Here is a 26873-nt window from a genome sequence, read left to right on the forward strand (position 1 = left end):
CTTAGCAGAACTCACTTTTCACACGGTTGTTCCTTGGATAGTCTGTCCTCAGTGTGTTTCTGCTGTTCTGCTCCTTGCAAAGAGCACATTTAATTTTAAAGGGGGGAAATTTACAGTTGTGAAGGGCTATTTTGTTGATAAAATGTACATGAAGGGGAGCAATGCCTCCCTGGACCTGGTCTATCACATCATCTCATCTACACACAATGCACCTACTACTGACAGTATTGGAAGGTGAGCAGATTTCATTCATCCTAGTCTCCTTGCATTGTGGTTTTAACTGGCTTTAGGGAAGAAAAGAAACCACCCGCAGACACACTGAGAAATTAATTTCTTTGACTTACGTTTTGGAACAGGTATAATTAGACAATGACAGAAATAGCAAAGGAGCAAAATAAATATATTTAGTAAAAATAAAACAGGCAGAAAAAATAATACAGCAACATGGCAAAATACATCTGATAGAAGAAATCTGTAATCCTTGAGCTCCAGAGAGCTTATCCCATGCTAGATGGAAACGGATCTCTTCCACAGAGAGACCTGGGTTAGTGTCAACCATTCTCAATCCTCTATTGACACTCCCCACCCCAAGTGACTAGGACTTCTAAAGAGACTATACACGTAGGAAGTGAATGTCAAGAGCACAGGGGGGCAGGAAACCTCAAGGTAGTGTTGGCTCCTCCACAGCAGGAGAGAAACTTTATATTGAAGTTTAAGGAGGGTGACAGTTACCTGCACCTTGGTTTCTAGACCAGACATTTTGTCCCTGTTACATAAATCATGTCAGGCGGACACACTCGCCTCGTGGAATGGCATCACTCTTCACACATTCTTGCAATGAGTCCTTTCTTTAGCACAGGATAGTTTAAATTAAGAAATACTACATCCCCAGGGTTAGGGTGCTGTGTGTTCCACCTATATTAAATTGTTGGCTTATCTGCCCCAACAAATGCAGGGCAGAATGGTCTGTGTGATTTGTCATACAAATCCCTGAATGCACGAGTCTTTTGGAATAACGTCATAAAAACAGTAAAATGCTGAGGCTGCTATGACTATCAGAAGGGAAAATGTTTTCAACGTTAAGCAACCAGATCTATAAAAATGAGATCAGGACCCATTTTTATCATTTAAGTCAAAAGTAATTAGCAGAATGAAATTTGTGTCCCTGGGTGTGGCAGGCAGAACAGCGGAAACGGTTCACATTTCTCTCCTTAGAAGCAGGAGAAACACAGAAACGGGTAAATACATACACATGGATAGAGAAATACTACTACAGATGATTGTGTTTTTCTCTCTCACACAATCAAACGGTACCTTTCAGCTAACAAAACTAACTCAAGTATATAGGCCAATGAAAACAGAGCTTCACAGTCAGGCGCTTGCAAAAACGAGGCAAGATTTGTTCACCGACTCCTCAGTGAGGATTTTCTTTGCTGCAAGGCTAGTGTTATGTCCCAGCTGAACAGCAACATTTTGTAAACAGTAAAAATATGTAGATACAGTACTTTCCCCCTTCTTGCCTTGTGTTTTGCCACAGATGCTACCTCCCCACCAGGCCAACAGGCCATTCCATTAACTCAAATATGCACTTCTGAAGAGATAAACGTTCTCTCCGCTTCTGGCAGGGACTGACTAGGTTTTTTAAGTTATTGTTCCTAGATGTGCTCATTTCCCACCTCCTTTAAGCAGGAAAAGGCCTGGAAAGAGAACGACTAAGATGCTTTGTGAGCAACGAGTACAGCACTGGTTCGGGCTGACACTTGGGTAATTCAATCTTCTCCATCTCTACCTAACAGAAAATAAGTGACATCAGTAGAGCGCCAGAGACCCAGCACCCTAACCTACAATGAACTGAGCACACTGGGATTGAAGGGTGGTACAGGTACTGTCAGCCAAGTGTTAATGACATAAAGACAAGCATGAGTCAAGCTGTCATGTAAAATCACACAAGGAAAACCCATCTTAAACTGGCACTGTACTGGTGTGTTAGGTGTACCTCTGCTATCTGCTGGGTGGAATGGCAGGCCTGCTCAAATAGCTATCCATTCTCTCCACTAGCTGAAATAAAGGAAACGGACAAACATTTGAATAGGTATAATTCAACCCAGCAGACAAGCAGCGGAGCATGCAGGGAAACCAGGACGTTATTCTACTGATCAGGTCACAAGTGATCGTGGAAATCAAAGTTTGTAAGTAAATGTACTTAGCATGACAAGCATTAGTTACCCCCACAATTCCAGTTTGGATGCTTTAGAGGGCAAGAAATTATACATTCATTTAAAAACAAAAACAGTGCTTTGATAAGCACTCTTCGTCTGCAGCTCGAATTTCAGGCGGTTCAACGCCTATTTTTCCAAACATCCAATCCATGCACCTCTGATGGCAGTAGATCCAAGCACACTTAGGTTGATTCTGCATGGCTCACAGGCAATCCAATCTGCGATATGGGTTTTCAGATACCATAGATATCATAGATATTATCGTAGTCAGAGTCCTCCTCAAAGTCATCACTGTCATAACTGCTCATCGACAAGATGGAATAGATAGAAGAAATGATACTGCTCTCACTGTCCGTGGCTGGGTTCACTAAGACATCCTGTTTCTCTGCATTCAAAACATACACAGATACTGTAGTTAGCTGGTGGCTAGATTACAGTCAGTGCTAATTGCTAGAATTCTCTTTGAAACTTTAGTACCTCCTCTTACTGCCACACTGTACGCTTTACAGCAAGTTTTTCAAGCTGTAGGTCTGGAGACCATCTGCGTGGGGCTTGTCTTTTGTATTTATAATCTTGAAAAACCAACATGATTGGGATTTTCTTTGATTTCTTGTATGCTTATTCCAGTTCCAACAGGGCTGCAGGAATAGCACTGAGGGCAAGGAGACATTCTCTTCACCTCTTGTTAATGCTCTCCCTGTTGGCACCCAACCAAATGCTCCCTTGTTGGTACCAATCAATGTGGAGTCACCAGAGGAGATTGCAGCAGCTGGCTACCTCAGAGCCTTATCAGTAGGGAGGGTGAAAATGAACAAAGTCAAAGCGGGGCATCAAGGAGCAAAAGACTTTGGAAGACAACAAGGGCTCCATTCAAGCCTCTGGAAACTAAGAGCCTGCTGGGGCAGGGATTGTCTGCTGTTACTTGTTTGCAGAGGCCCTAATCTTTGACTGGAGTTCTTAGGTGCTATTGGAATATAACTAACCATTCCCTGTTGAGCCTGTCTCCCAGCCAGTTCCCTTCTGGAATCCACGTATAACTGGAGCTCATTCCAGTTTCAGCCAATCTTTCCACCACTGCATAGAAACAAGCTCATCCATCTCACTGAAATGTGTCAAAATAAAGGCTATTATAAAGCTTTCTTTGCCTTAGTATTCTATTAATAGTTAAACAGTGTATCGGGCTCACATGAAGGTGGATAAAATCCTGAGAGGATAAAATGTTTGAGAACCACTGATTTCCTGTATGTGAGAATGAAGTGGATTCCCATAAAGACACCATTTCATCCGGTCACATTAACTCCACGACAAGACACTTCAATGCTGCTTTGGTGTACTCTACAGATGTGCATATTAGGATATTACACCTGAGCAGAGTCAGTTCTGCAGAGATGAAAGCAATCCATGAAGCAGTGCTGGAAAGCCTCTGAGCAGTGCAGCATTTTCTGAGGGAATCAGACTGATTTGGCTAAAGGTGGTTTTTTTCAGGTTAGCATTGACAATGTTTAGTGATGTCATTCTGTTTCACCAAGGAGGATCTGAAATATTTCAAAAGCACCTTTCGTTAGGATGGATCCCAAAGAGCTGTACACATTATACATAAAAGGGATCATGCACCCTCCTCTAAAGGGGAACCAAGTAGTGATTTAACAGCACACAGAAACAACCGTTTTTAGGAAGAGCAGTGGAGAATAAATTCTGTATTTCAGCACCTAGATAGTAGTGATGGGTGCTCTAGAAACAGATTTGGAACAGGGATGTAGAATGGTGTTACCCACATTGGAATTGTGTCAGGATATCAAGCTTCACACCCTTACTACTCTTGTTTTAATGACAAGTGGACAGGACCATGGTTTTGTGCCTCAGTCATGCTGAGGCACTAAATTCAATATTGACTCAGAGGGAAGAGTAAGCAACCTGCTGAATGAGCAACACTACATGCAGCACTCCAGTTATCTTCAGCGGTCTCCCATCCAATGCCAACTATAAATTACCCCTCTAAAAAAGCAGATTAGAAAACAATATCCAGCAACTGTGTTCTGGTGCCAAGCTTCTCGCTGGCATGTTGCCCATGGAACTTGCCAACCAGCCCTCCCACTACTCAGCTTTCATATTGATCTATAGCCAGTAGATTTAATCCACTGTCTAGAAGTCACTTGGTAGATTTTTCAAGACCTGCTCTGAGCAATGATAGTTTATTAAAAATATCTCCAAATAAACTAATACTGCTTAGCCTCTAATAGTGAAGTCTTCCCACTTCCCTGGTTTGTAGGGTTCATACGATACAGTCTCTAGAAAGTTGCCCAAAATATTTTACAATGCAACAATCTGGCTATGTAACATATTCTAAACCGTTTCCCATCCTAACCTCTGAAAAGTCTATTGGAAATACTGACACAGCCTTAACCTCATACAGGAATAAAGGTTCATTCCCAGGACTCTCTGCATTCCTAGTGCATTCCTGTGGTATACAGGTGCCAAAGGAAGTTCTGTTGAGGACACGGAGACAAAGACTGCATTTCTCACACCTCATCCACCCACCTCTCACCTTTGCGCTCTCGGATGAGAGCCAGGCGGTGCTCCTTCATCTCCAAGTTCAAGTTTTCGACCATCCTGTCAATGCAGTTGTCCAGAACCAGGGAGCGCGTCTTGGATTGTATCTCCCGCCTGCAGATGGGACACTCCACTTTACGTTTCATCCATTCATTGATGCAGTAGGAGCAGAAGCTGTGTGCACAGTTCAGAGTAACAGCCTGCAGAGGTCAGGAGGAAGAATACCATCAGAGCACTGAGATTGGGATAAAAAATTCCTGTGAAACTAGCAAAACATCACATGGGCATTTCCTCTTAGAGAAAATATTACAGTGCCCTTCTTTAGTACCTACTGTCCAAAGATCACACAGTACTTATGAAACAACCAATCCTCACAAGCCAAGATACGTAGAGATTATCCCTATTTTTCAGATTGAAAAACTGGTAAATGAAGTAACTCACCCAAGATTACAGCAAATCTGTGGCACACTCGGGAAGAGAACCAAGAACTTCAAAATTCCAGTCCCGAGCCTTAAACACTAGACCATGCTTCCAATTTAAAGTATATTTCCTGAGGCACCACTCCATAGTGAAACTAGATGGAGTTTAATTTTCTGATTCTCAGACACTAGAACAAGGCCATTATGTTCAGGTTTCCTCTGCTACGAAGGAATTTCTAAATGACCCGTTTAAATTAAAATAAACATTTCTATTCATACTTTAATAGCTGACATTTCAGGCCTAATCTGAGTTGAGTGTCCCTTCTAGGATTACTGAAGGGGAGTCAAATTCTACCCTTATTTATAGCTATGCAACCCCAGTTAATTCAATGTAATTGTGTACGTATAACTGACAATAGACAGTGACAATATTCAGCAAGGGGAGCAAAACACAAAAATTTTGGTCAGTGTGAATGATTTCCTAGATCTAAAGAGAAGAAACTTAAAAAAAAAACCAAAAACTTTGCTTTGACTTTCAAAAATAAAAGCTTCTTAAATCCTTTCCCTTCCAACCAAAGCCATGTCAGTCACTGTACCTCAATGAAGTGTTCAGAGCAGATTGTGCACTGCAGCTCATTCTCCAGTACATCATTCATCTGACTCAAAACCTCCTCCTTTTGCGCTCTCGCCTTCTCCTTTTCCTCCTGTAAGGAAGACACACATGGTCACCTGCTGAGGAGCAAAGGGTTTACCAAATAAGGGGTGGAGGAGCAGTGGAGGAAAGAGACAGATACAGCACACAATCCCAGGGTTTTCTTGTCTCAGGTCTGCATTCTTTCTATATGGAAAGGAGAAGAAAGGGGTTTCAAATCAGCAACCACAGCAGTACAGAGAACAATCCCAGCCAGTGCAGAGATAGTTGTTACAATACATAGTTTCAACGACTGATGTCCTACTTTGGTGAAGAAGGTACAAGCTGAGTCAGCCTTTCCAGAATATCTTCCAGATCTTTCCTAACTACTTAAAGGATATTTCCTAGAAGCAAAAATTCATCGCAGGATGAACTCGGCATAAAAGATCTAAGGTCTGAAGAACTATTGTAGCAGCAGGAATAGAAAGTACACCTCTACCTCGATATAATGCTGTCCTCAAGAGCCAAAAAATCTTACCGCGTTATAGGGGAAACCGCGTTATATTGAACTTGCTTTGATCCACCGGAGTGCGCAGCCCCGCCCCCCCGGAGCACTGCTTTACCGCGTTATATCCGAATTTGTGTTATATCGGGTCGTGTGATATCGAGGTAGCGGTGTATGTGTTCAGCCAAAATGGTTCAAATGGAGGAGTGCAACAAAATAAGTAAAGCTTGGGAATTTAAGATGCTTCCTTGCTCTCGTATAGTGATGTGGAGTGAAATGTAACAGGTTGCTAGTCACCCAGGTATACTAGGCATCTGGTCTACTTCCTAAGTAAAATGGAGAAAGTCACAACCGAAGCTACATTTAAAACAATCCTACGGTTGTGAAAGAACTGAAAGTCAAAGGAAATGCAGCCAAAGATGGGAGATGCCATGTCCTCCTAGAGTAGACACAATAGGGAGCTCTCTCGATTGCTTTCCATCATGCCCTAGTGCAGGAGACATGCCGTGTTTCAGTCAATTCCTTTGCTGTTTTCAGTCCCAGATAGAGCTCGTTGCAGTTTTAATTGTATGAACTTTAACAGAAAGTGAAACACTAGCTTTCAAACTCACTCAGTCTGGTAGGGCTTTTTTTGAGGGAGGGAAGATTGGGCCACTGCTCCTGCACATTGTGCCATGTTCCTTTGCTCTGCACTCTCTCTTTGAGTTTGAGCATCCTCCACTAATGCCTATTCACAGTGCCACTCCATATAGGGGACTGTCCAAGCAAGACATCTTGTCCCTGCCATCTGGAAAGCAAGCCAGTCACCTCCTCAATATACAAGATTTCCACTGCTCCAGGCAATAGGAAGCTTTGAGGAAAGTACTGAACAACCTGTTTCCTCCATGGCAGCAAATTGTGCTGCTCTAATGAACAGAACAGAAAAATCAATTTCTGTTCAGTACCTTAGTCTCTTCCAACTCTTTATTCTTAGCTTGAATTATCTCTTCAAAATCCTTCTTGCTACGGCTCAGCTCATCCATCAGGGCACGATGCTGTGAAAATATAAATCAAGAGAGATTCTCATAACTTGCCCCAATGAAACGTACATGCTCCCTACCATCCTGCTCACACATTGATTTTTGCCATTTTTTTTACTGAATCAATGCAACATGAGCCCAACTCCTAGGGATTTAAGGACTCCAATTACTTCTTTAGATGAGGAACCAGAAGGATCAGTCTTCTATAAGCAAGTAAAATGTATGCCACACAGTAACGCACAACAGGAAAAAACTCAAGCACTAAGCAAACAGACTCACAGTGAAAAAGGGTAATACCCTTATGTAATACATACATCTCTGGGGAGATATAAATCATACCCCAGTTGTGCCTCACTACACCAGGTAGTGGCATAGGAATTTGGGGGTTAAATCCCTAGAGGTTCCAGGGTTTTCCAACTCCCAGTGGGAGTGTCTCCTTGGGCTGAGGGTAACCAGGATAGCCCTAGTTAGCTTCTTATCCATACCTCAGGCCTTGTCTACACTAACACTTACTTCTGTATAACTTATGTCGCTCAGGGATGTGAATAATCCACACCCCAAGAGCTGGTATGGACAGCGCTATGCTGGCCGGAGAGCTTTTCCCACCAATATAGCTACCGCCGGTCGCAGAGGTGGAGTTATTATGCTGATAGGAGAGCTCTCCCGTCGGCAAAGAGCATCTTCACCAGACGCACTGCAGCTGCGCCGAAGTAGCGCTTCTAGTGTAGACTAGGCTCTGAGCCTAACAAAAAATCTGGACTCCTTTCAGGAAGGAGCAGATGGTGCTGCCTGCTTAGACCCCAGGACAAGGAGCAATGGATTCACAAGAGCTGTCCCATTCACATTAATTTACTTTGGTATTTAAACGCAAAAAACAGATGAACAAAGTTCCTTTATTTTGGTCAGGCTAGAAAAAAATATAAATAAACCTGAAACCCAAGAGGACTCTTTCTACTTAACCTGGGATAGTCCTACTGAGTATGTCCAGCTGCATGGACTCCAGCCCCACTGTCAGAATTTTTTGTACTACACCTCTACCTCGATATAACGCTGTCCTCGGGAGCCAAAAAATATTACCGCGTTATAGGTGAAACCGCGTTATATCGAACTTGCTTTGATCCACCGGAGTGCGCAGCCCCGCCCCCCCCTCCGAAGCACTGCTTTACCGCGTTCTATCCGAATTTGTGTTATATCGGGTCGTGTTATATCGGGGTAGAGCATAGTTAAATCAGAATTAAGCAAGATGGAAACTGATGTATGTTCTTTGAAGTCTGACATCTAAATATCGAGATAATAGATTTAAGTATTGTACGGGCACCATCACCATTGTACCTGGGTAATTTCACCACAGACATGGCATGTTTCATAAGCTCCCAAAAGCTGACTGAAAGGAAGAGTTTTAGTTTCAAGCTGAAACTCACAGAAGTGACTTTCTAACACATATGCTAGTTACAAAGGACAAGTCAGTCAGGAGCAAGGAAGCTTTCATCTTCAGCCTCTTGCTAAAAAGCTGAATACTAAGTCTGGGCTACATGAGATTCTGAATGTAGAGCACACTCAGGATGAATGAGGGAAGTATTTGATAAATCTGAAACCCTTATACAAGTTCAACATTTTATGCAAAATCAATGTATTTGTTATTTCATTTCTAGGAGTACATGCCCTCTAGTCTTTCTTAACAAATGACTAACTAGAACGTAGATGTGTTAATATCTTTTATTGGACCAATTTCTGTTGGTGAGAAAAACAAGCTTTTGAGCTACACAGAGCTCTTTTTCAGAGCCTTGAAAAGATACTGAGGTCTGGTCTACTCTACAGACCTATATCAGTATAACTATGTCACTGAAGATTGTGAAAAAACCACTCCCCTGAGCGACGTAGTAATACTGACCTAACCCCTCATCTAGACAGTGCAGGAGAAGTTCTCCCGTCAACACGGCTACTGACTCTCAGGAAGGTGGATTAACTATGCCAGGAGCTCTCCTGTTGGCATAGAGCAGTGGTCCCCAAACTTTTTACCTCCCACCCCCCCCCCCCCCCCCCCCCCCCCGGGGCCGGGGGGGGGGCCCCGGGGGGGGGGGGGGGGGGAGAGGAGGAGACACAGACAAGGGTAAGAGGGTGGAGCCTGGTGCCACAGCAGGGGGTGGGGACAGGAGCACAGCCTTGGGCGGGGCCAGCAGCCAGGACCCTGGGTGCAGGGCCAGCAGCTGGAGCCCCGGCCCCAGTGTGGGCCTGGCAGCTGGGGCTGGGGCCGGGGCCAGGAGTGGAGCTGGGTGGCGCTCCCTCCCCGGCCCCAGCCATGCCCCCCCGAATGGGGGCACATCCCACAGTTTGGGGACCTAGCGTAAAGCATCTTCATTGAAGCACTAAAGCGACACAGCTGTATCGGTGCCGTGAGTGTCACCGCTAAATACAAGATGAACAGATAGTTTAGCGTAAGTAGTTAGCACATATTCTAAGGGCCCATTCAAGGTGAAGTGGCCTGATAACACCCCTTTAGTCATAGAACAAAAAGTGGGGTTAGTGAGTTACAGATTGTTGTAATACACCATAAATCCAGTGTCTTTCTTAAGACCATGAACTGGCCACCCAAATACCCAGAGAAAATCTGCTTTAATACAGAAATAAAACCCGCTCCAACCGCACTCTAGTTGTCACCTACCACCCCACAATGAACCCCATATGGGGTATCAAACAACTACAACCCCTACTCGAAGGGGACCCCATCCTGAAAGAATTCTTTCCTGAACCCCCCAGTCTCTCCAAGCTCATCATCAGAAGCAAGCTCCCCAGAGATCAGGATGCACCAACTCAAAGCGGCACCAGACCCTGCCAGAACAACAGATGGAAAACCTACAGACATATCTCCGCTACTACAATGATCAACACCCCCCCTCACCCCCTCCCGACAATACACCTTTCAAGATCCTTGAGTCCTACACATGCCTATCACAACATGTGGTGTACCTCATCCAGTGCACTAACTGCCCCAACAACAACTAGGTGGATGAAATCAGACAATCACTATGCTCTTGAAAGAACTCACACAGGAAAATGATAAAAGACAAAACACACCATATCACAAAGCTATCACTCTATATCTGACCTATCAGTCCTCATCCTCCAAGGAAACCTCCACAACACTTTCAAAAGACAAGCCTGGGAGCTTAAATTCCTAACTTTGCTTGATACTAAAAATCATGGTCTTAATAAAGACACTGGACTTTATTACAACAATCTGTAATCCATTAATCTCACTTTTTGTCCTATGACTAAAGGGGTGTTAATGGGCCACTTCACCTTGAATGGTCCCATCCAATATGTGCTAACTACTTATGCTAAACTATCTGTTCTATCTTGTATTTAGCTGTGACACTCTCAGGGCATGTCTACACTACAATTTTAAATCGACCTATGTTAGGTCAACTTACAACCATCACAGTAATTACTGCGGTGGCTGATGTCCACACTACCCTGCTTCTGTCGGTGGTGCGCATCCTCCCCAGGAGCTCTTCAAGCAACTGAAGAGGGGCAGTGAGAGGAGGTGGGGCTAAAAGCCAGGATCCTCAGCTCCACACAGCTCCTCACCAGGAGCCCAGCTGTCCCCCGGGGCATCTCATCTCCCCGCTGGGGTGCAGCCACCCAGGACTTCTTGCCTCCAGCAGGGAGATCCACACCCAGTCCAGCTGCCATGCTCCCAGCGGGGAGCCAGGACACATGGGGGGTGGGGAGGGGGAAAGAGGAGCAGCAGGTCTCCCAGTGGGGAGCCCAGGTGGCAGCCCATCTGGGAGCAGAAACCCGGCAGCAGCCCAGCTGGGGAGCCGGGAGCTGCTTTCTTGTCAATTGGAGCTGTGAAATTGACAAGAACAACAGCCAACAGCAGATAGAAGGAACCCAGGGTCTACAATGACACTGCGTCACCCTAAATACACCAACATAACCCCTATGCCTCCATGGAGATGGAGTTATTTTGTCAGGCCTTGTCTACACTGCAAAGTTTTGTCGGCAAATGTTACACCGCTTTAATTAAACCACAGCATATGCCAACAAAACTTTGTAGTGTAGACAAGGCCTCAGTGTAGTAGGACACTTACATCGGCAGGAGCAAGGCTGTAGTGTAGACACTGAGGCCTGGTCTACACTGGCAAGTTTTTTTGCCAAAAGGCAGCTTTTGGCACTGAAACAGTAGAGGTGCACACACTGCAAACCACTTTTTGTGCCAAAACCCCTCAGTTGCAGTGCTGTAATAAAACCACCCCTAGGAGAGCCATAAGGCTTTTTGCACTGAGGCTTTAGCGCTATAGTGCCAGTGTGAATGCCTTGATTGCTTTTATTGCTGTGATTGGCCTCTGGTGGTGTCCCACAATGACTGCTCTGCTCATTGTTTTGAACTCCACGCCCTGCAGGCATGCGCCCTTCCCCTTTAAGCTCCCTTCTATCATTACAGCTACCTAAAGCTTTTAGGTTGTATTTGGATTTTAGTGTATTTTTTCCACAGTATTTCTGTTTGCCAATTATCATGGAGTGTGGAACTTGTCACCTGTATCACACAGATGAAAAGCAGTTGCAATCTGTTCTTGAGGGACAGTCCTCGGCTCCCGGCCAGTTGCCAGAATAGCCGGCAAAGTTTAGGCATTCCCCACATTACACAGCTGGATCACGCCTAGCTCTGTAGTAAGTTACCTCCTGCAGAACCTGGGCCAGTTGCTCCTTCAAATTCTCTTCCCCTTGCTGCTTCTTCACTCCCTGAAAAAATAAGACACAAAGGGAGAGTTTTGCTGGGGGAAGAAAAACAATTATGGAACCAAACTAAGCAATATAAAGAGGTCAGGAACAGCTAGTCGATTATTTTTGTCAAGATATGATCAAGGTCCAGACTCCAGAGAAAAAAATAATAATAAAAAAAAGATAAGTAAATAAAAAGATGTCGGGGTCCATTCATAAGTGTCTGGCAGTCCGGCTTTGGCCTGCAGTCTGCTGACGGGGCTAGAGGAACAGGGAGAAAGAGAACCCCGTTTTCTCTCATGTCAGAAACGGATAAATTAAGGAAGTGTCGCCAGTGTAAAGCAAACCTAAGAAATATCTCACCTTCAGTGCTCCCCGGGCTCTTGAATGATCAGAGCCATCTAAACTTACACATTATAACTCTTGGTAGACAATATCCTTGAATATTAAATATCTGAAACATCTCCAAGTTATTTTAGCTTTAACGGGACTAGACTGTTCACAAGGCAGAGAAAGGGAAGTAATAGGCTGTGAGTGCGGAAATAGAAATGTTTTAACTCCATTTGGGAACACATCTAAAGAGATTAACCTACCACACCACTGTAGACAACTCCCACTGCTGCTTTGGATCCCTCCTCCAGTATGGGCAGAGAGAGAGACTCTCTCTTCCTGTATGCAAGGTTTCTACAATTTAGTGTTCAATTATCTGGACCAATAGGTTTTCCTGGCTGTTCCCAGTTACTAGGCAGAATGACCAATCCACTTTCAGTTGGATTCTCTCTTGCTTTCAAACATACTTGTTAAACTCAAGAACAGAGAGACACAGAACAGAACTTTTTTTTTTTTTAAATCTGACAGCTAGTTACTTATCCGTATGAATGTGTACAGGCCTGTAAGGCTTCCAGATTGAGTGCTTTGTGAAGGAAACCATATTTACAAGTAAGGAAATGGCCCTTCCTGCATTTTATTCATTAGACAATCTGGATCACTGGAAGTAGCAGTGCCCACTGATTCTCCTGCTTGAATGGGAAAGGGCTTCCAATTCAACTCCGTCTGGACCTGGTAACCTATGTCTAGAGGTAGAAGAGGAGTTCAGTCTCAACGACCCATTCAGTCCTCGTCCTCTCTACAACCACAAGGGAGAACACAGAAACAATATTCATTTCACACAGACCATTCAGCTTTCAGATGGCAACAATGCTTTTACTATCAATTTGTGCTGAACCTGCCTTTGAGGTTAAACTCCATTACTAATCTCTTGCCTAGTCTAGTCCCTCTTGTTTCTACCCATTCTCTAGGTCTGTATGTTTGGAAGTGGCATACTTCTGGAATGGATGATAATGTCTATACAAATGCGCATACCTCCAGAAGCTGCTGCTGCTCCTCATAGAATGTCCTCTCCAGCTGTTCCACCCTCTGCTGCTGATGTTCCTGTTCAGTGCACAGCTGGTCCTGCAATTCCCGCAGCTCCTGCTCCATCACTCTGATCTCTTTTTGGCCAGACTTCCTGCTCTTCTTCACACTCAAAACAGCTGTCTGCTTCTCCTCCACCTTGACTTTCAGCTTCATTATATTTCCCAGGGTTTTCCTCAGCATTTCCAAACCAGTCCAAGACTGTGCCAGACTAGAGGCTTTCTGGTCCTTATGGCTAAGAGATATAGCTTTCTCAGAGTTCATAGGATTACAATATACTGTAGCTTTATCCTCCTCCACGCTTGGTCCAGGAGAAGGTAGCTTGACATCCATGTTTTCTGTTGGCTGTTTGGCCAGTTCTGCCCTCCCACATGATCTACCCAAAGGTTCACTATCGCAGGACACTCTGTCCCTTTTAGATCTGGAATTCGAAGGGCCTTCTGCTCCAGATGCCTCTGATTCCTCCAAACTAAGTTTACGTTTAGTTCTTGCACCCTTAGGTTTCCCCATCAGTTGGTCATTCCTCGGGGCTAAAAATGGAATAACTTTCTCCCATTCTTCCTTCATCACTTCATATTCATATTCAGCAGTCTCTTTGTTATCCAAAGGCACTCCTAGTTGAATATGGTCTCCTTCACCTATTGGATAGGCCTTTAATGGATCAAGCCGTTCCTTATTCAACCAAACACCATTTAGACTCTGAAAACAAACAGAAATCAGCAAAACTTATCAATGAACATTTAAGTGAACTCCTCCACAAGGTATTTTTGGTTGCTGCAAACACAGCCTACCTTTTCAGAAAGAATAGTGCAAAGACAATTCAACAAATTGTCTAACTAGCTTTTGCACTACCCAAACAACTGAGTCAGTGTCGTTCGTGTGTGTGTGAGAGAGACACAGAGAGAGATTGATTTAGTTATACCACCAGTAAGGATTTCCTTCTACGACTCTTACGAATAAAATTGATTTAGGCAACCACATGGAAGAAAAGGAAGGAACTGTTTAGGATGGCCTATGGTGGTTTAAAGAAGAAACAATGGTCTGAAGCTTAATGGGAAATGCTTGAGCTAGCCCCTAGGAAAGACTCTGCAACAGAGAGATCAATGAGACACTGGTATGATTTGTCAAGAATACTTATTTAGGCATGTCATCAAGAGTTCAAAAACAGGCTACAAAGAAAGGAGGATAAAGGGACTAAATTTATACAAAAAGAAAGCAGAGGGGGAAATGTAAACCAGCTCTGTACAAACGTAGAGAAACACAAAAGGAAGGAGAAGACATACCAGAAGATGTATAACATGTAGCAATGGTTTTATACTGAAAAGAGGGCTATGTTAGATTAGACACCAAGAGAGGAAAAGTTTCCCAACAATAATCATAGAATATTAGGGTTGGAAGAGACCTCAGGAGGTCATCTAGTGCAATCCCCTGCTCAAAGAAGGACCAACACCAACTAAATCATCACAGACAGGGCTTTGTCAGGCTGGGCCTTAAAAACCTCTAAAGATGGAGATTCCACCACCTCCCTATGTAACCCATTCCAGTGCTTCACCACCCTCCTAGTGAAATAGTTTTTCCTAATATCCAACCTAGACCTCCCCCACTGCAACTTGAGACCATTGCTCCTTGTTCTGTCATCTCCCACCACTGAGAACAGCCTTGCTCCATCCTCTTTGGAACCCCCTTCAGGTAGTTGAAGGCTGCTATCAGATACCCCCTCACTCTTCTCTTCTGCAGACTAAATAAACCCAGTTCCCTCAGCCTCTCCTTGTAAGTTATGTGCCCCAGTCCCCTAATCATTTTTGTTGTCATCCGCTGGATTCTCTCCCATTTGTTCTGTAGTGAGGGGACCAAAACTGTACACAATACTCCAGGTGTGGCCTCACCAGTGCCGAATAGAGGGGAATAATCACTTCCCTCGATCTGCTGGCAATGCTCCTACTAATACAAACCAATATGCCGTTGGCCTTCTTGGCAACAAGGGCACACTGCTGATTCATATCCAGCTTCTCGTCCACTGTAATCCCCCCGTCCTTTTCTGCAGAACTGCTGCTTAGCCAGTTGATCCCCAGCCTGTAGCGGTGCAGGACTCTGCACTTGTCCTTGTTGAACCTCATCAGATTTCTTTTGGCCATTCCTCCAATTTGTCTAGGTCACTCTGGACCCTATCCCTACCCTTCAGCATATCTACCTCTCCCCCCAGTTTAGTGTCATCTGCGAACTTGCTGATGGTGCAATTCATACCATCATCCAGATCATTAATAAAGATGTTGAACAAAACCAGCCCCAGGACCGACCCCTGGGGCACTCCGCTTGATACCGGCTGCCAACTAGACATCGAGCCATTGAGCCTGACAATCTAGCCAGCTTTCTATCCACCTTATAGTCCATTCAACCAATCCATACTTCTTTAACTTGCTGGCAAGAATACTGTGGGAGACCGTATCAAAAGCTTTGCTACAAGATATATCACATCCACCACTTTCCCCATATCCACAGAGCCAGTTATCTCATCATAGAAGGCAATCAGATTGGTCAGGCATGACTTGCCCTTGGTAAATCCATGTTGACTGTTCCTGATCACCTTCCTCTCCTCCAAGTGCTTCAAAATGGATTCCCTGAGGACCTGCTCCATGATTTTGCCGGGGACTGAAGTGAGGCTGACCGGTCTGTAGTTCACCGGGTTCTCCTTCTTCCCTTTTTTAAAGATGGGCACTATATTTGCCTTTTTCCAATTGTCCAGGACCTCCCCCGCTCATTATGAATTTTCAAAGATAATGGCCAATGGCTCTGCAATCATATCAGCCAACTCCCTCAGCACCCTTGGATGCATTGCATCCGGCCCCATGGACTTGTGCATGTCCAGCTTTTCTAAATAGTCCTTAACTTGTTCTTTCACCACTGAGAGCTGCTCACCTCCTCCCTATACTGTGCTGCCCAGTGCAGCAGTCTGGGAGCTGACTTTGTCTGTGAAGACCGAGGCAAAAAAAGCATTGAGTACTTTGGTTTTTTACACATCATCTGTCACTAGGTTGCCTCCCGCATTCAGTAAGGGTCCCACACTTTCCCTGACCTTCTTCTTGTTGCTAACATACCTGTAGAATCCCTTCTTGTTACCCTTCACATCCCTTGCTAGCTGCTACTCCAATTGTGCATAGGCCTTCCTGATTACACCCCTGCATGCTCTAACAATATTTTTATACTCCTCCCTAGTCATCTGTCCAAATCTCCACTTCTTGTAAGCTTCCTTTTTGAGTTTAAGCTCACTGAAGATTTCACTGTTAAGCCAAGCTGGTCGCCTGCCATATTTGCTATTCTTTCTGCACATCGGGATGGTTTGTTCCTGCCCCCTCAATAAGGCTTCTTTAAAATACAACCCGCTCTCCTGGACTCCCTTTCCCCCTCATATTAGCCTCCCAGGGGATCCTGCCTATCAGTTCCCTAAGGGAGTCAAAGTCTGCTTTTCTGAAGTCCAGGGTCCGTATTTTGCTATTCTTCTTTCTTCCTTTTGTCAGGATCCTAAGCTCAACCATCTCATGGTCACTACTGCCTAGGTTGCCACCCACTTCTACTTCCCCTACCAATTCTTCCCTGTTTGTAAGCAGCTTGTCAAGAGGAGCACTGCCCCTAGTTTGTTCCTCCAGCACTTGTACCAGGAAGTTGTCCCCAACTCTCTCTAAAAACTTATTGGATTGTCTGTGCATTGCTATATTGCTCTCCCAATTGAACTGTGCTCAGTACAGACTGTAGGGTCATCAGTAATGGAAGTATCCCAAAGAAATATGATAACAAGCTTGAGGGAATAGTAGAGGTGATAACATGCAGCAGGTGCAGCAAGGGGTTACACTTGATGACTTAGCACAATGGTTTCCAACTACTGCTATATACTTCAGGACTAGAACTTCAGACTTACGTGACTAGTATGGTAGACACCTCTATCCCTAGCTTAACAAGGAACCTCTGTTGCCCCAATGAAAGAGAGGTTGGTATAGCCCAGGGGTCGGCAACGTTCGGCACATGGCTCGCCAGGGTAAGAAGCGGCGCGGGCGAGCAATGTGCTGGCCGCGGCTTCTCGCCGCCCCCATTGGCCCGGGACGGCGAACCGCGGCCAGTGGGGGCCACGATCGGCCGAACCTGCCACGTCAGCAGGTAAATAAAACTGGCCCGGCCTGCCAGCGTGCTTACCCTGGCGAGCCGCGTGCCGAACGTTGCCGACCCCTGGTATAGCCAATGGTATTGCTGTGGATGACTGGTACTCCCCAGAAACATTGGACAGCACAGATTTAGAAAGTCTCTTCCAGCCCCAACTTGTAGGAAACTTTGGAGATCAGTTGTGCAGTATTGTACAAATATTTCAAGGCAACTGACTGCAGGACTCAGCAAGGCCTTTTCCACTCTAATCTACTACAAACCAGCTAAGGGGTGCATTTCAACACTCTCAGAAATTGAATGAGCATACTTAAAGAATGCCCTATGACTGAGGAACTATTGAGAGAGAACAAAGCGATACATCATGATGCAGTTAGATATACAACCTCAACATCCAGATCACCTAGAAGCTCTCAGTTGCCCTAGCCCCAGAACAGGAACTGGAGCTTTGATTCTTGATTTCCTTGCCTTTATGGACAAAAAGAACAGAGGTAGAGCTGCCATCACAGACAACACCCAGAAGAATTTTAAACAGCAAATGTAAAAACAGGAGGTCTCAAGTACAGGAAAGAAAAAATTAATACCTTTTATTTTTAAGTTTACTTTTATAGGGATCTGGCCTATTTCTAGTCTCCATTTTTCCTTCCAAGAAAAGTGTGAAATTTACATCTGAGGAAGGTGAAAATGGTGAGAAGGTGCATATGAACATATGATTATATTTGGGGGGGGGGGGGGGAAGAGTTTTCATTTAATCTTAAAACATCTCCTCTCCCTTACTGTCTCCAGTGGGTGCATGTAAGCATACATGTCACTCTGCAATGATTGTAGTAACTGATCTTCTATTCCAAGTACAACACCGCAGCTACTTGGGGCTGTGTGCAGGAGACAGAGGGCTACTGATAGGGCATGAGGGATCTTTCCATTTAAAATTCACTCCTCTCACTGCATTTCACCTCCAAAATAACTGGAATCTGTTGACTGTTAGGGCATGCTGTAGAGCCCATCTCTTTTCCTGACTCTCAGGGAGGGAGGGATTCTTGGAGCTAGTATTTGTAGATGGGAGATTGGTTATTTTCTGATTTTACTTTGTTTTTCATGTTAAAAATACAAAGCATTTAGAGGCTTGGCTATGCACTTCATTTTGGATGCATCAAAACAAACAAGGTTGAGATTTTAAGAACACTCTTTGTATGTCTTCTAGTCCCTCCACCTATTCTTGGCCTTACAACTGAATCCTTTATAAGTCACCTTGTACTATAGAACATTCTGAATGTTACATCTAACTGGTTTTCACTCCGCTTCCTGACTTTAATAATTTTCCAGCCTGAAGGAAAGCATGGGGAAAGGGACTTGAATCAAAGGGGACAAGCATCTTGCCATTGTCAGCAAATGAAATAGAAGGCATTTTAGTACTTGGATCTCAATTCTTTACTCTAGCCAAATGATGAAGCTGTGTTTCATGTCAACCAATGGAATCAAAAGCCCGTTTCGTGATCAGAAAACCATCTCCAACTTTAATTTATTAAAACTAAATTATAGTTGTGCCACTACAATAACTGGCACTAGTTTGTCATTTAATTAACATTGCAAGAGCACTATCCTTTTTAAGAATGTCAGCCTTCATAGTTATTCTTTGCACAGCAATACAAAGTTCACAGACAGGCTCTCAGGACCAATACTCCCCACAGCAGTTCACTATCTGATAGCATCGAAGTGCTCTATTAAAGAGAAGAAGGTAAAAGCAGGAAGTATCCCTTGTAGTCAAACATGAATAAGCCTGACTCAGCATCCTGGGTCTCAGCTAGGATGAAGTTCCAGATTCAGGGTGCACAACTAGCAGCACATGTTCCCATAGGTCTTTTACCCAAGTTAGACTATATTACAGCATGACCCAAGGTTACCTGTACTTCCTAACTAGGACCCCGCAGCTACTCAGACACAGCTCCCAAATGGGAAGTCATCTTCAATATCTCTCAGTGCAATTAAAACGCCTTCAATCTCAGTACCTTGTTGTCTGTAACTGTCCACTGGCCTTGTGCATTCTGCTTGAAAACGCAGTGGTAACGAGAGATCATCAGTGGGCAGGTTTTTGAGACCAGCTGATAGGTGAGACCAAATCCTCGGCCTATAGTTACCTAAAGATAAAAACAGTTTAATAGCCACCATTAGCAACAAATACAGAAAAAGTGATCTATCTGCTTTGGTTTTAAAAACAGTAAAATAAACACATGGGATGAATTTGCTTTGTACAGTAGTTTCTACTGGGGTTCAAAGTAGTAAGTTTAACGCTAACCACACACATGGTTACTACTTATAACTTTTACTGAATGTGACATAACTTCACGTTTAAATCCAAGAGTCAAAAGCTAGGGGGAAGCCTTGAAAAAGCCTGAAGCACAATGGTGTTTTAGGAGTGGGGAACATTTGTGTCCATTTAACTGATAAATCTCCTTTAACAGAGTACTCCAACAACCAACCCTCTTCTGGCTAGAATACTTAGTAAAAAGTCTCTGATGAAGGCTTCAGAAAAAATGATGCTAGCATCCTCACATTTTCTTTCTTCAGAACTGTAGTGAGCAATCTTAGAAGCTTTAGCTGCATAAAGTCCTTCAGGTTGCTCAAGAACCTACAGAGACATTGATGTATAGCAGTATGACTCTCCAATCTTACTTGAGACAGCTAGAATCTCTAACTGAGCTGGAGGTTCACTTAGAGGAGAATTTTCTTGGTGAATAGGGAGAGCAGGAGTTGTGGTTCCTCTAACTTGGGAGAGGCTGAAGTTTTTAATTGTTCGATCTCTAAGTCAATTTAACAGAGCATTTGAACAGTTTAGTTATTTCCTCCAAACCCTGTGACTCTCACAGGAGTCATTATTTACCTGAAGAGTATGGCATAGCTGAAAGACAGGCATCAATGCAACTTGAAAGTTCATACTGAGAAATGAAAAATGCCATTGTGGCCCAATAATTAATAGCAAAGGCAGCAAGATAAAGGTAACATCACTGATGTACTGTACTTAGACTTGGTAACAAATGACATTTTGATTAAAAAACTAGAACAACGTAAAATAAATATGGCAGACATTAAAGGGATTAAAAGTTGGCAGATAAGTCTCAAAATGTAATTGTAAATGGAGAATCACCATTGAACAGGTGTTTCTAGTGGGATCCCACAGGGATTGTTTCTTGGCCCTATGCTATATAACATTTTTATCAATGACCTGGAAGAAACACAAAATCATCATTGATAAAGTTTGCAGATGACACTAAAAATGGGGGAGCGGACAGGCCACTGATTCAGAGCAATCTGGATTGATTGGTAAACTGCACACAAGCAAACAATATGTGTTTTAATACAGCTAAACGTAAAGGTATACATCTAGGAACAAACAATGTAGATCATACTAACAGCATGGGGGACCTCATCCTGGGAAGTGTGATTCTCAAAAAGATTTGTGGGTCAGGGTGGATAATCAGCTGAACATGTGCTCTCAGTGCAACGCTGTGGCCAAAAGAGCTAAAGTGATCCTTTGATGCATAAACAGGGGAATCTCAGGAAGGAGTAGAGGTTATTTTACCTCTATATTTGACACTGGTATGACTGCTGCTGGAATACGTGTCCAATTCTGGTGTCCACAATTCAAGAAGGATGTTGATAAATTGGAAAGGATTCAGAAAAAACATGAGAATGATTAAAGGATTCCTTATAGTGATAGACTCAAGGAGCTCAATCTATTTAACTTAACAAAGAGAACGTAAATGGGTGACTTGATTACAGTCTGTAAGTACCTACATGGAAAACAAATATTTAATAATAGACTCTTCAGTCTACCACAGAGGTTCTCAAATGGGGGAGGGGAGAATTATTTTGGGGAAGTTCTATGGCCTGTGTTATACAGGAGATCAGACTAGATTACAATGGTCCCTTCTGGTCTTGGAATCTATGAAAGAACAGCATTTCACATATTTACCAAACAATCCAGAATTGTGCAGAAAGTCACATGATCTTCAAGGAAGTGAAAACTTACACACGCATACATCAGTATTGGTCATGTCATTTTCAAGGCCTTGAGTACTACTCCACACATAAATTACTCAACCGGCACCTACTTCGTATTAGTCATTTCTGATGATTGTACAGTAACTCCTCACTTAAAGTCATCCTGGTTAACGTTGTTTCGTTGCTGATCAGTTAGGGAACATGCTCATTTAAAGTTGTGTAATGCTCCCTTCTAATGCCTTTGGCAGCCGCCTGCTTTGTCTACTGCTTGCAGGAAGAGCAGCCCATTGCAGCTAGCTGGTGGGGGCTTGGAACCAGTGTGGACTGGCAGCCCCCTATCAGCTCCCCCTAAGTTCCCTGTGCAGCAGCTGCCTGCAGTTCAGCTGTGTCCCTCCCCCCACTGCCATGTGCTGCTCCTGCCCTCTGCCTTGGAGCTGCTCCCCGAGACTCCTGCTTGCTGTGCAGGGGGGAGGGAAGGAAGAGGGGAGCTAATGTCAGGGTGTCCCCCTCCCCCCTGCTCCTGCACCCCGCTTACCCCATCTTCCATAGAGCAAGGGGGACACACCAGGGCTCAGGAAGGAGGGAGCTGGCAGCAGCTGCCAGCAAGCTGATCTAATTAACAAGGCAGTGTACTTAAGGGAAATGCGCATATCTCCCTCCATTCCTGCTGCCTTGTGTAGAGAGAGAGTTAACCCTTGAGGGCTCAGCCAATTGCTAGTTCATTTAGCAGTAAGGTAAATATCCCACCCTCTGACTCCTCCACCTCAACCAAGCTTCACAATCATCATCACTGTGTACCAGTATTAAATTGTTTGTTTAAAATTTATACTGTGTGTGTATATGTATATATACACACACACATAAAATACAGTATTTTGTCTGGTGAAAAAAATTTCCCTGGAACCTAACCCCCTCATTTACATTAATTCTTATGGGGAAATTGGATTCGCTTAACATCGTTTCGCTTAAAGTCGCATTTTTCAGGAATATAACTACAACGTTAAGTGAGGAGTTACTGTACCCTTTTTAGCTTCTGTAAGGTACAGATCAGAAAGACTAATTTTTAAAGAGGATTCTCACCCGTTTCTTACATTAGAAATTCATGTCTTGTTAATCCTGATTTTCTAGTATTGAGAGGGGAAATTAACTCACTGCTTAAAGCCTTATTTTATTTTTTTTGTTCCATTCTGTTTAATATATATCTGGTAAACAGCAGGGTGGAAGAAATCTGTCAGAATTTCAGCACCCTGTTCCTTCAATTAAAGATTGAGAAAGCCCCCACTCCAGTTTCCTGAACCTCTGAAGAAAAAAAAATTCCGCTTCCCCTCCATCACCACCCACAAGCATTTTAGGCCTTTTCTATGTCCAAGAGGCAACAAAAGCTCACAAACTCTTTGCTAGGACTCTAACACCTGGCAGGACCTGTAACACCTCTGGAGAAGACTTTCACTCATTCAGAGGACTATTATACAAGCAACTCTGAGGAAGCTGCCACCACTCTGCCAAGATTTCCACACACTGCCCTAGTCAGCAAAGAGATCCTCCACCTGTAAAGCAGGGCTGGTTTCCTGCAGAGAGTGGGAGAAGCTTGCACTCAGCCCTGCCCACTAGACCTCGGCATTCCCCCCCCCCCCCCCCCCAAAAAAAAGACAAGGACTGGAATGGAAACCAACCAACCCTCACCCCATACTAAGGGCTGCTGCCTCATCTAAAGCAGTGGTTCTCAACCAGGGATACGCATACCCCTAGGGGTACATCAGCTCATCTAGATGTTTGTCTAGTTTTACAACAGGCTATACAAAAAGCATTAGCGAAATCAGTACAACATAAAATTTCACACAATGACTTGTTTATACTGCTCTATATACTATACACTGAAATGTAAGCACAATATTTAAATTCCAGTCTATTTATTTCATAATTATATGGTAAAAATGAGAAAGTAAGCAATTTTTCAGTAATAGTGTGCTGTGACACTTTTGTATTTTTATGTCTGATTCTGTAAGCAAGTAGTTTTTCAGTGAGGTGAAACTTGGGGGAACGCAAGACAAATCAGACTCCTGCAAGGGGTACAGTAGTCTGGATATTTGAGAATCACTGGTCTGCAGGGCTCAGGGCCCCATTTCAACAGTGGCTTTGGGGCACATGAGAAACAACAGGGAGCCCTCAACCCCCCATCACCTCACTGCCCCCTCCCCCGCCACCCCCGACCCCCTCCCCCCCCTCACCTCCCTGCCACACCCCCGACCCCTTCCCCCCCCTCACCTCCCCGCCACCAGCCCACAGACCCCCTTCCCCCCTACTCATTCCTCACCGCCCCTTCCCCCTGCTCATCACCTCCCCACCCCTCCCCTGCACCAGCCCCCCCCCGACCTCTTCCCCCCCCACACTCATTACCTCCCACACCACCAGCCCACAGACCCCTTCCCCCTGCTCATCCCTCACCGCTAAATCCAGGGTTGTGAGTTCAGTCCTTGAGGGGGCCATTCAGGAGTCTGGGGCAAAAATCTGTCTGAGATTGGTCCTGCTTTGAGCAGGGAGTTGGACTAGATGACCTTCTGAGGTCTCTTCCAACCCTGATAATCTATTATTCCTCCCCCCCCCGACCCCTTCCCCCCCTCATCACCTCCCCGCCACCAGCCCCCTGCCCTACAGGTCCCACCCCCCGCCTCACCTCGCTGCCGCTCTCCAGCAGGAGCCACTGGCCGCTCATCCCCACTCGCCTGAGGCACCAGGTCCGGCCGGAGCCCCCCGCGGGCGAGGGGCCGCCGCGCTCCGCCATCCCGCCTGCACCGTCCGGCCTTGGCAGCAGGCAGGAGCAATCGCTAAAGGGGACGATGGCACCATCCAACTCCGGGCGGCAGGACGCTCGCTTGCCTCCGTCACCCACAACAAAGATGGCACCAAATCCACAGCGCCTGCGCGGGCGCAGCAGCCCAGTCAATCGATGCCAGAGCCGTAACTCTAAGGGGCAGACTCTATTCTGCGCGTGCTCAGAACTCCACACCGGCTGCCACCGTCTTCAGCGGCGAGCCCAGCCCGTCCATCTATTGCTCTGTGCTCCAGTCCCCCAGCCCGGGGACTGTTGTTGCAGGCTGCTGCGTGGACTCAAGTTAGGGCCAGTTACTGCTCCCATAGGTTGCAGGCAGGGGTCAGTGCCATAGCTACCCAGGCCTGGCTCCTGACATGTCGTGCTCCCCAGGGTACAGGATTTGGATCCCAACCCTACAGTGCTCACCCTCTTGGGCATGATGCCAACGAACTGAGCTGGAGGAAACCAGCAGATCTCCAACCCCCGTTGTGTGTTTATGAGAGGAAGCTGCATGGCTCTCTCCCCCGTGGCCACCACTGCTCTGTCATGTGTACCCAGCGTGCTGACCCAAGCCCAGCAGAATAGGCCCACGGACTGTACCAGCAGTACTGTAAACTCAGGTGAAAGCTTCACATGTGAAAGCCTAATCACCCCTTGCACAGAGGGTTGTCAGTACACAAACAACCTGAAGAACGATACAGAAGTCAAAGTTCTCTGATCTTTTCAATTTATGGGACTCAGCGGTATTACCTGTAACATAGTAGGTATACAAGTTTGACACAGAAGCATGATTTTTTCCAAGTTGTAATCTTCCTTTATTTGCTGTTGCCAACTCTCATGATTTTATCACAACTGTCACAAAATTTTGGTGTCTTTCTGAAAATGTCAGCTCTTGGAAGCAAGGAATTAATTGAGAATCTCGCCTTTCGTTTAAAAAAAAAAAGTTTCTGTCCTAGTAGAAAAAAGAAGCTTGAAAACAAGGCCTGAAGGTATCCTGAAGTCTCCAAGAACCAAAAGGCAAAGAAAAAGACCCCAACGTTTTTTTTTTAAATATCATGATTTTTGTGGGCCTGATTCATGACTTGTATACTCAGGGTTAGCAATACTGATTATTATTGAACATTGGAGATGTGGAAAGCATTGTCCAAAACAAAAGAAACCTGGGCCCCAGCATGCTGAAGTTAATAAATATATGATGCACAGGGCCCCAAATCAGTGGAACTGAACAACAGGCTAGAGGAAAAGTAAAACCCACCAGCTGATAGGCCAGTCAGAGAGGAGGCAGGTGGACAATACTCAAGAGTCCAGTTTCATGAGAAAGAGGAACTAGGGTTGCTAATCCTCCCAGTTTCACTGAGAGTCTCCCAGAATCAGGCCCTATCTCCCAGAGGCTACTGACACCAAACCGGGAGATTTTAGGCCGCTAAAAGTCCGGCAGCGTAGCGGGGCTAAGGCAGGCTCCCTGCCTGCCCTGGCCCCGCACCACTCCTGGAAGCGGCCGGCACAGACCTGTGGCCCCTGGTGGGAGACAGGGGGGTCTCTGTGCGCTGCCTGTGCCCTCAGCACCAACTCCACAGCTCTCATTGGCCAGGAACTCTGTGCGGGGGCAGCGCTTGTGGTCTGTGTGCTTACACAGTTGGCAAGCCTAAGGGGCACTGTCACTGAAGACAAAAAGGAAATGGGCCAGTAACTAGGGTTTATGTAACACTCCACCCCTGCCACCAACCTCCCCAGAAAAGCCACCTGTGCTCCAGACTGTTACTTGGCCACCAGCTGGTGCAAGCCGAGCTCGCTCCCCCCCCTCCGGAGCGGCCGGGTGCATCGGTGCCACGTGCTCGGAGGCCGCTTCAGGTAGGCCTGTAAAAAGCGCTGAGCATGCTGGGAGGATGAGCTCCGCACACTCCCTGCGGCTCCCCAATCCCATCAGCCCCTGCGGCAGGGCGGTCTCTCTTGCTGCCGCCTCGCTCGTTGAATGGTTTCCCTCTGACGAAGCGAAGCCGTGCCCGGGTTTCAGGAGTTCCGCCCACAGTTAAAATGGCCGCGGCAGGCCATGTGCGGGGGCTGCTCCGGGTCTCCCGGGGTTGGCGCTGCGGCCCCCGCCGGGCTCGCTCCGCCGCCGCCTGCCCCCCGGCCGGGCAGATCCGCCAGGCCTTTCTCCGCTTTTTCCAGGAGCAGCACGGACACCGGCTGGTGCCCTCGGTCCCGGTGCGGCCCCGCGGGGACCCCGGGCTCCTCTTCGTCAACGCGGGCATGAACCAGGTGGGGGCGGGCCCCGCTGCGGCGCTGCCTGAGCCTGCAGACAGGCAGCTCCAGGGGCTGACGCAGCCCCACCTCCCCCCCAGCTGTAGCTGGGCCGTGCCCGAGCTCCTGGCAGCCTCCCCGGCCCGACCCCCGGGGCTGCCTGACACTGGCCCGAGCCGCGGTCATCTCGC

General features: G+C 45.7%; 2 protein-coding genes across 2 annotated transcripts in view; one reads left to right on the plus strand and one right to left on the minus strand.

The window, feature by feature from the left end:
• Positions 1 to 383: 383 nt before the first annotated feature.
• Positions 384 to 24676, minus strand: RNF8 (ring finger protein 8). The gene is given in 9 exon segments (XM_024193783.1): positions 384 to 2604; positions 4765 to 4969; positions 5785 to 5892; positions 7269 to 7358; positions 12027 to 12089; positions 13431 to 14180; positions 19637 to 19765; positions 24304 to 24630; positions 24632 to 24676. Coding segments are annotated over 9 exon segments (1869 nt in total). The 3' UTR covers positions 384 to 2452.
• Positions 24677 to 26470: 1794 nt separating this feature from the next.
• The window catches only part of AARS2 (alanyl-tRNA synthetase 2, mitochondrial), a 26309-nt gene continuing 25906 nt past the window's right edge, over positions 26471 to 26873 (plus strand). The window contains exon 1 of the mRNA XM_024193780.2: positions 26471 to 26700. Within this exon, the coding sequence (XP_024049548.2) occupies positions 26476 to 26700 (225 nt within the window). The 5' untranslated portion in view covers positions 26471 to 26475. The remainder of the gene's footprint in view (positions 26701 to 26873) is intronic.

This window comes from Terrapene carolina, unplaced genomic scaffold (genome assembly GCF_002925995.2).
Source record: "Terrapene carolina triunguis isolate 2854851 unplaced genomic scaffold, T_m_triunguis-2.0 Scaffold85, whole genome shotgun sequence".
In the NCBI taxonomy this organism is placed as follows: domain Eukaryota; kingdom Metazoa; phylum Chordata; order Testudines; family Emydidae; genus Terrapene; species Terrapene triunguis.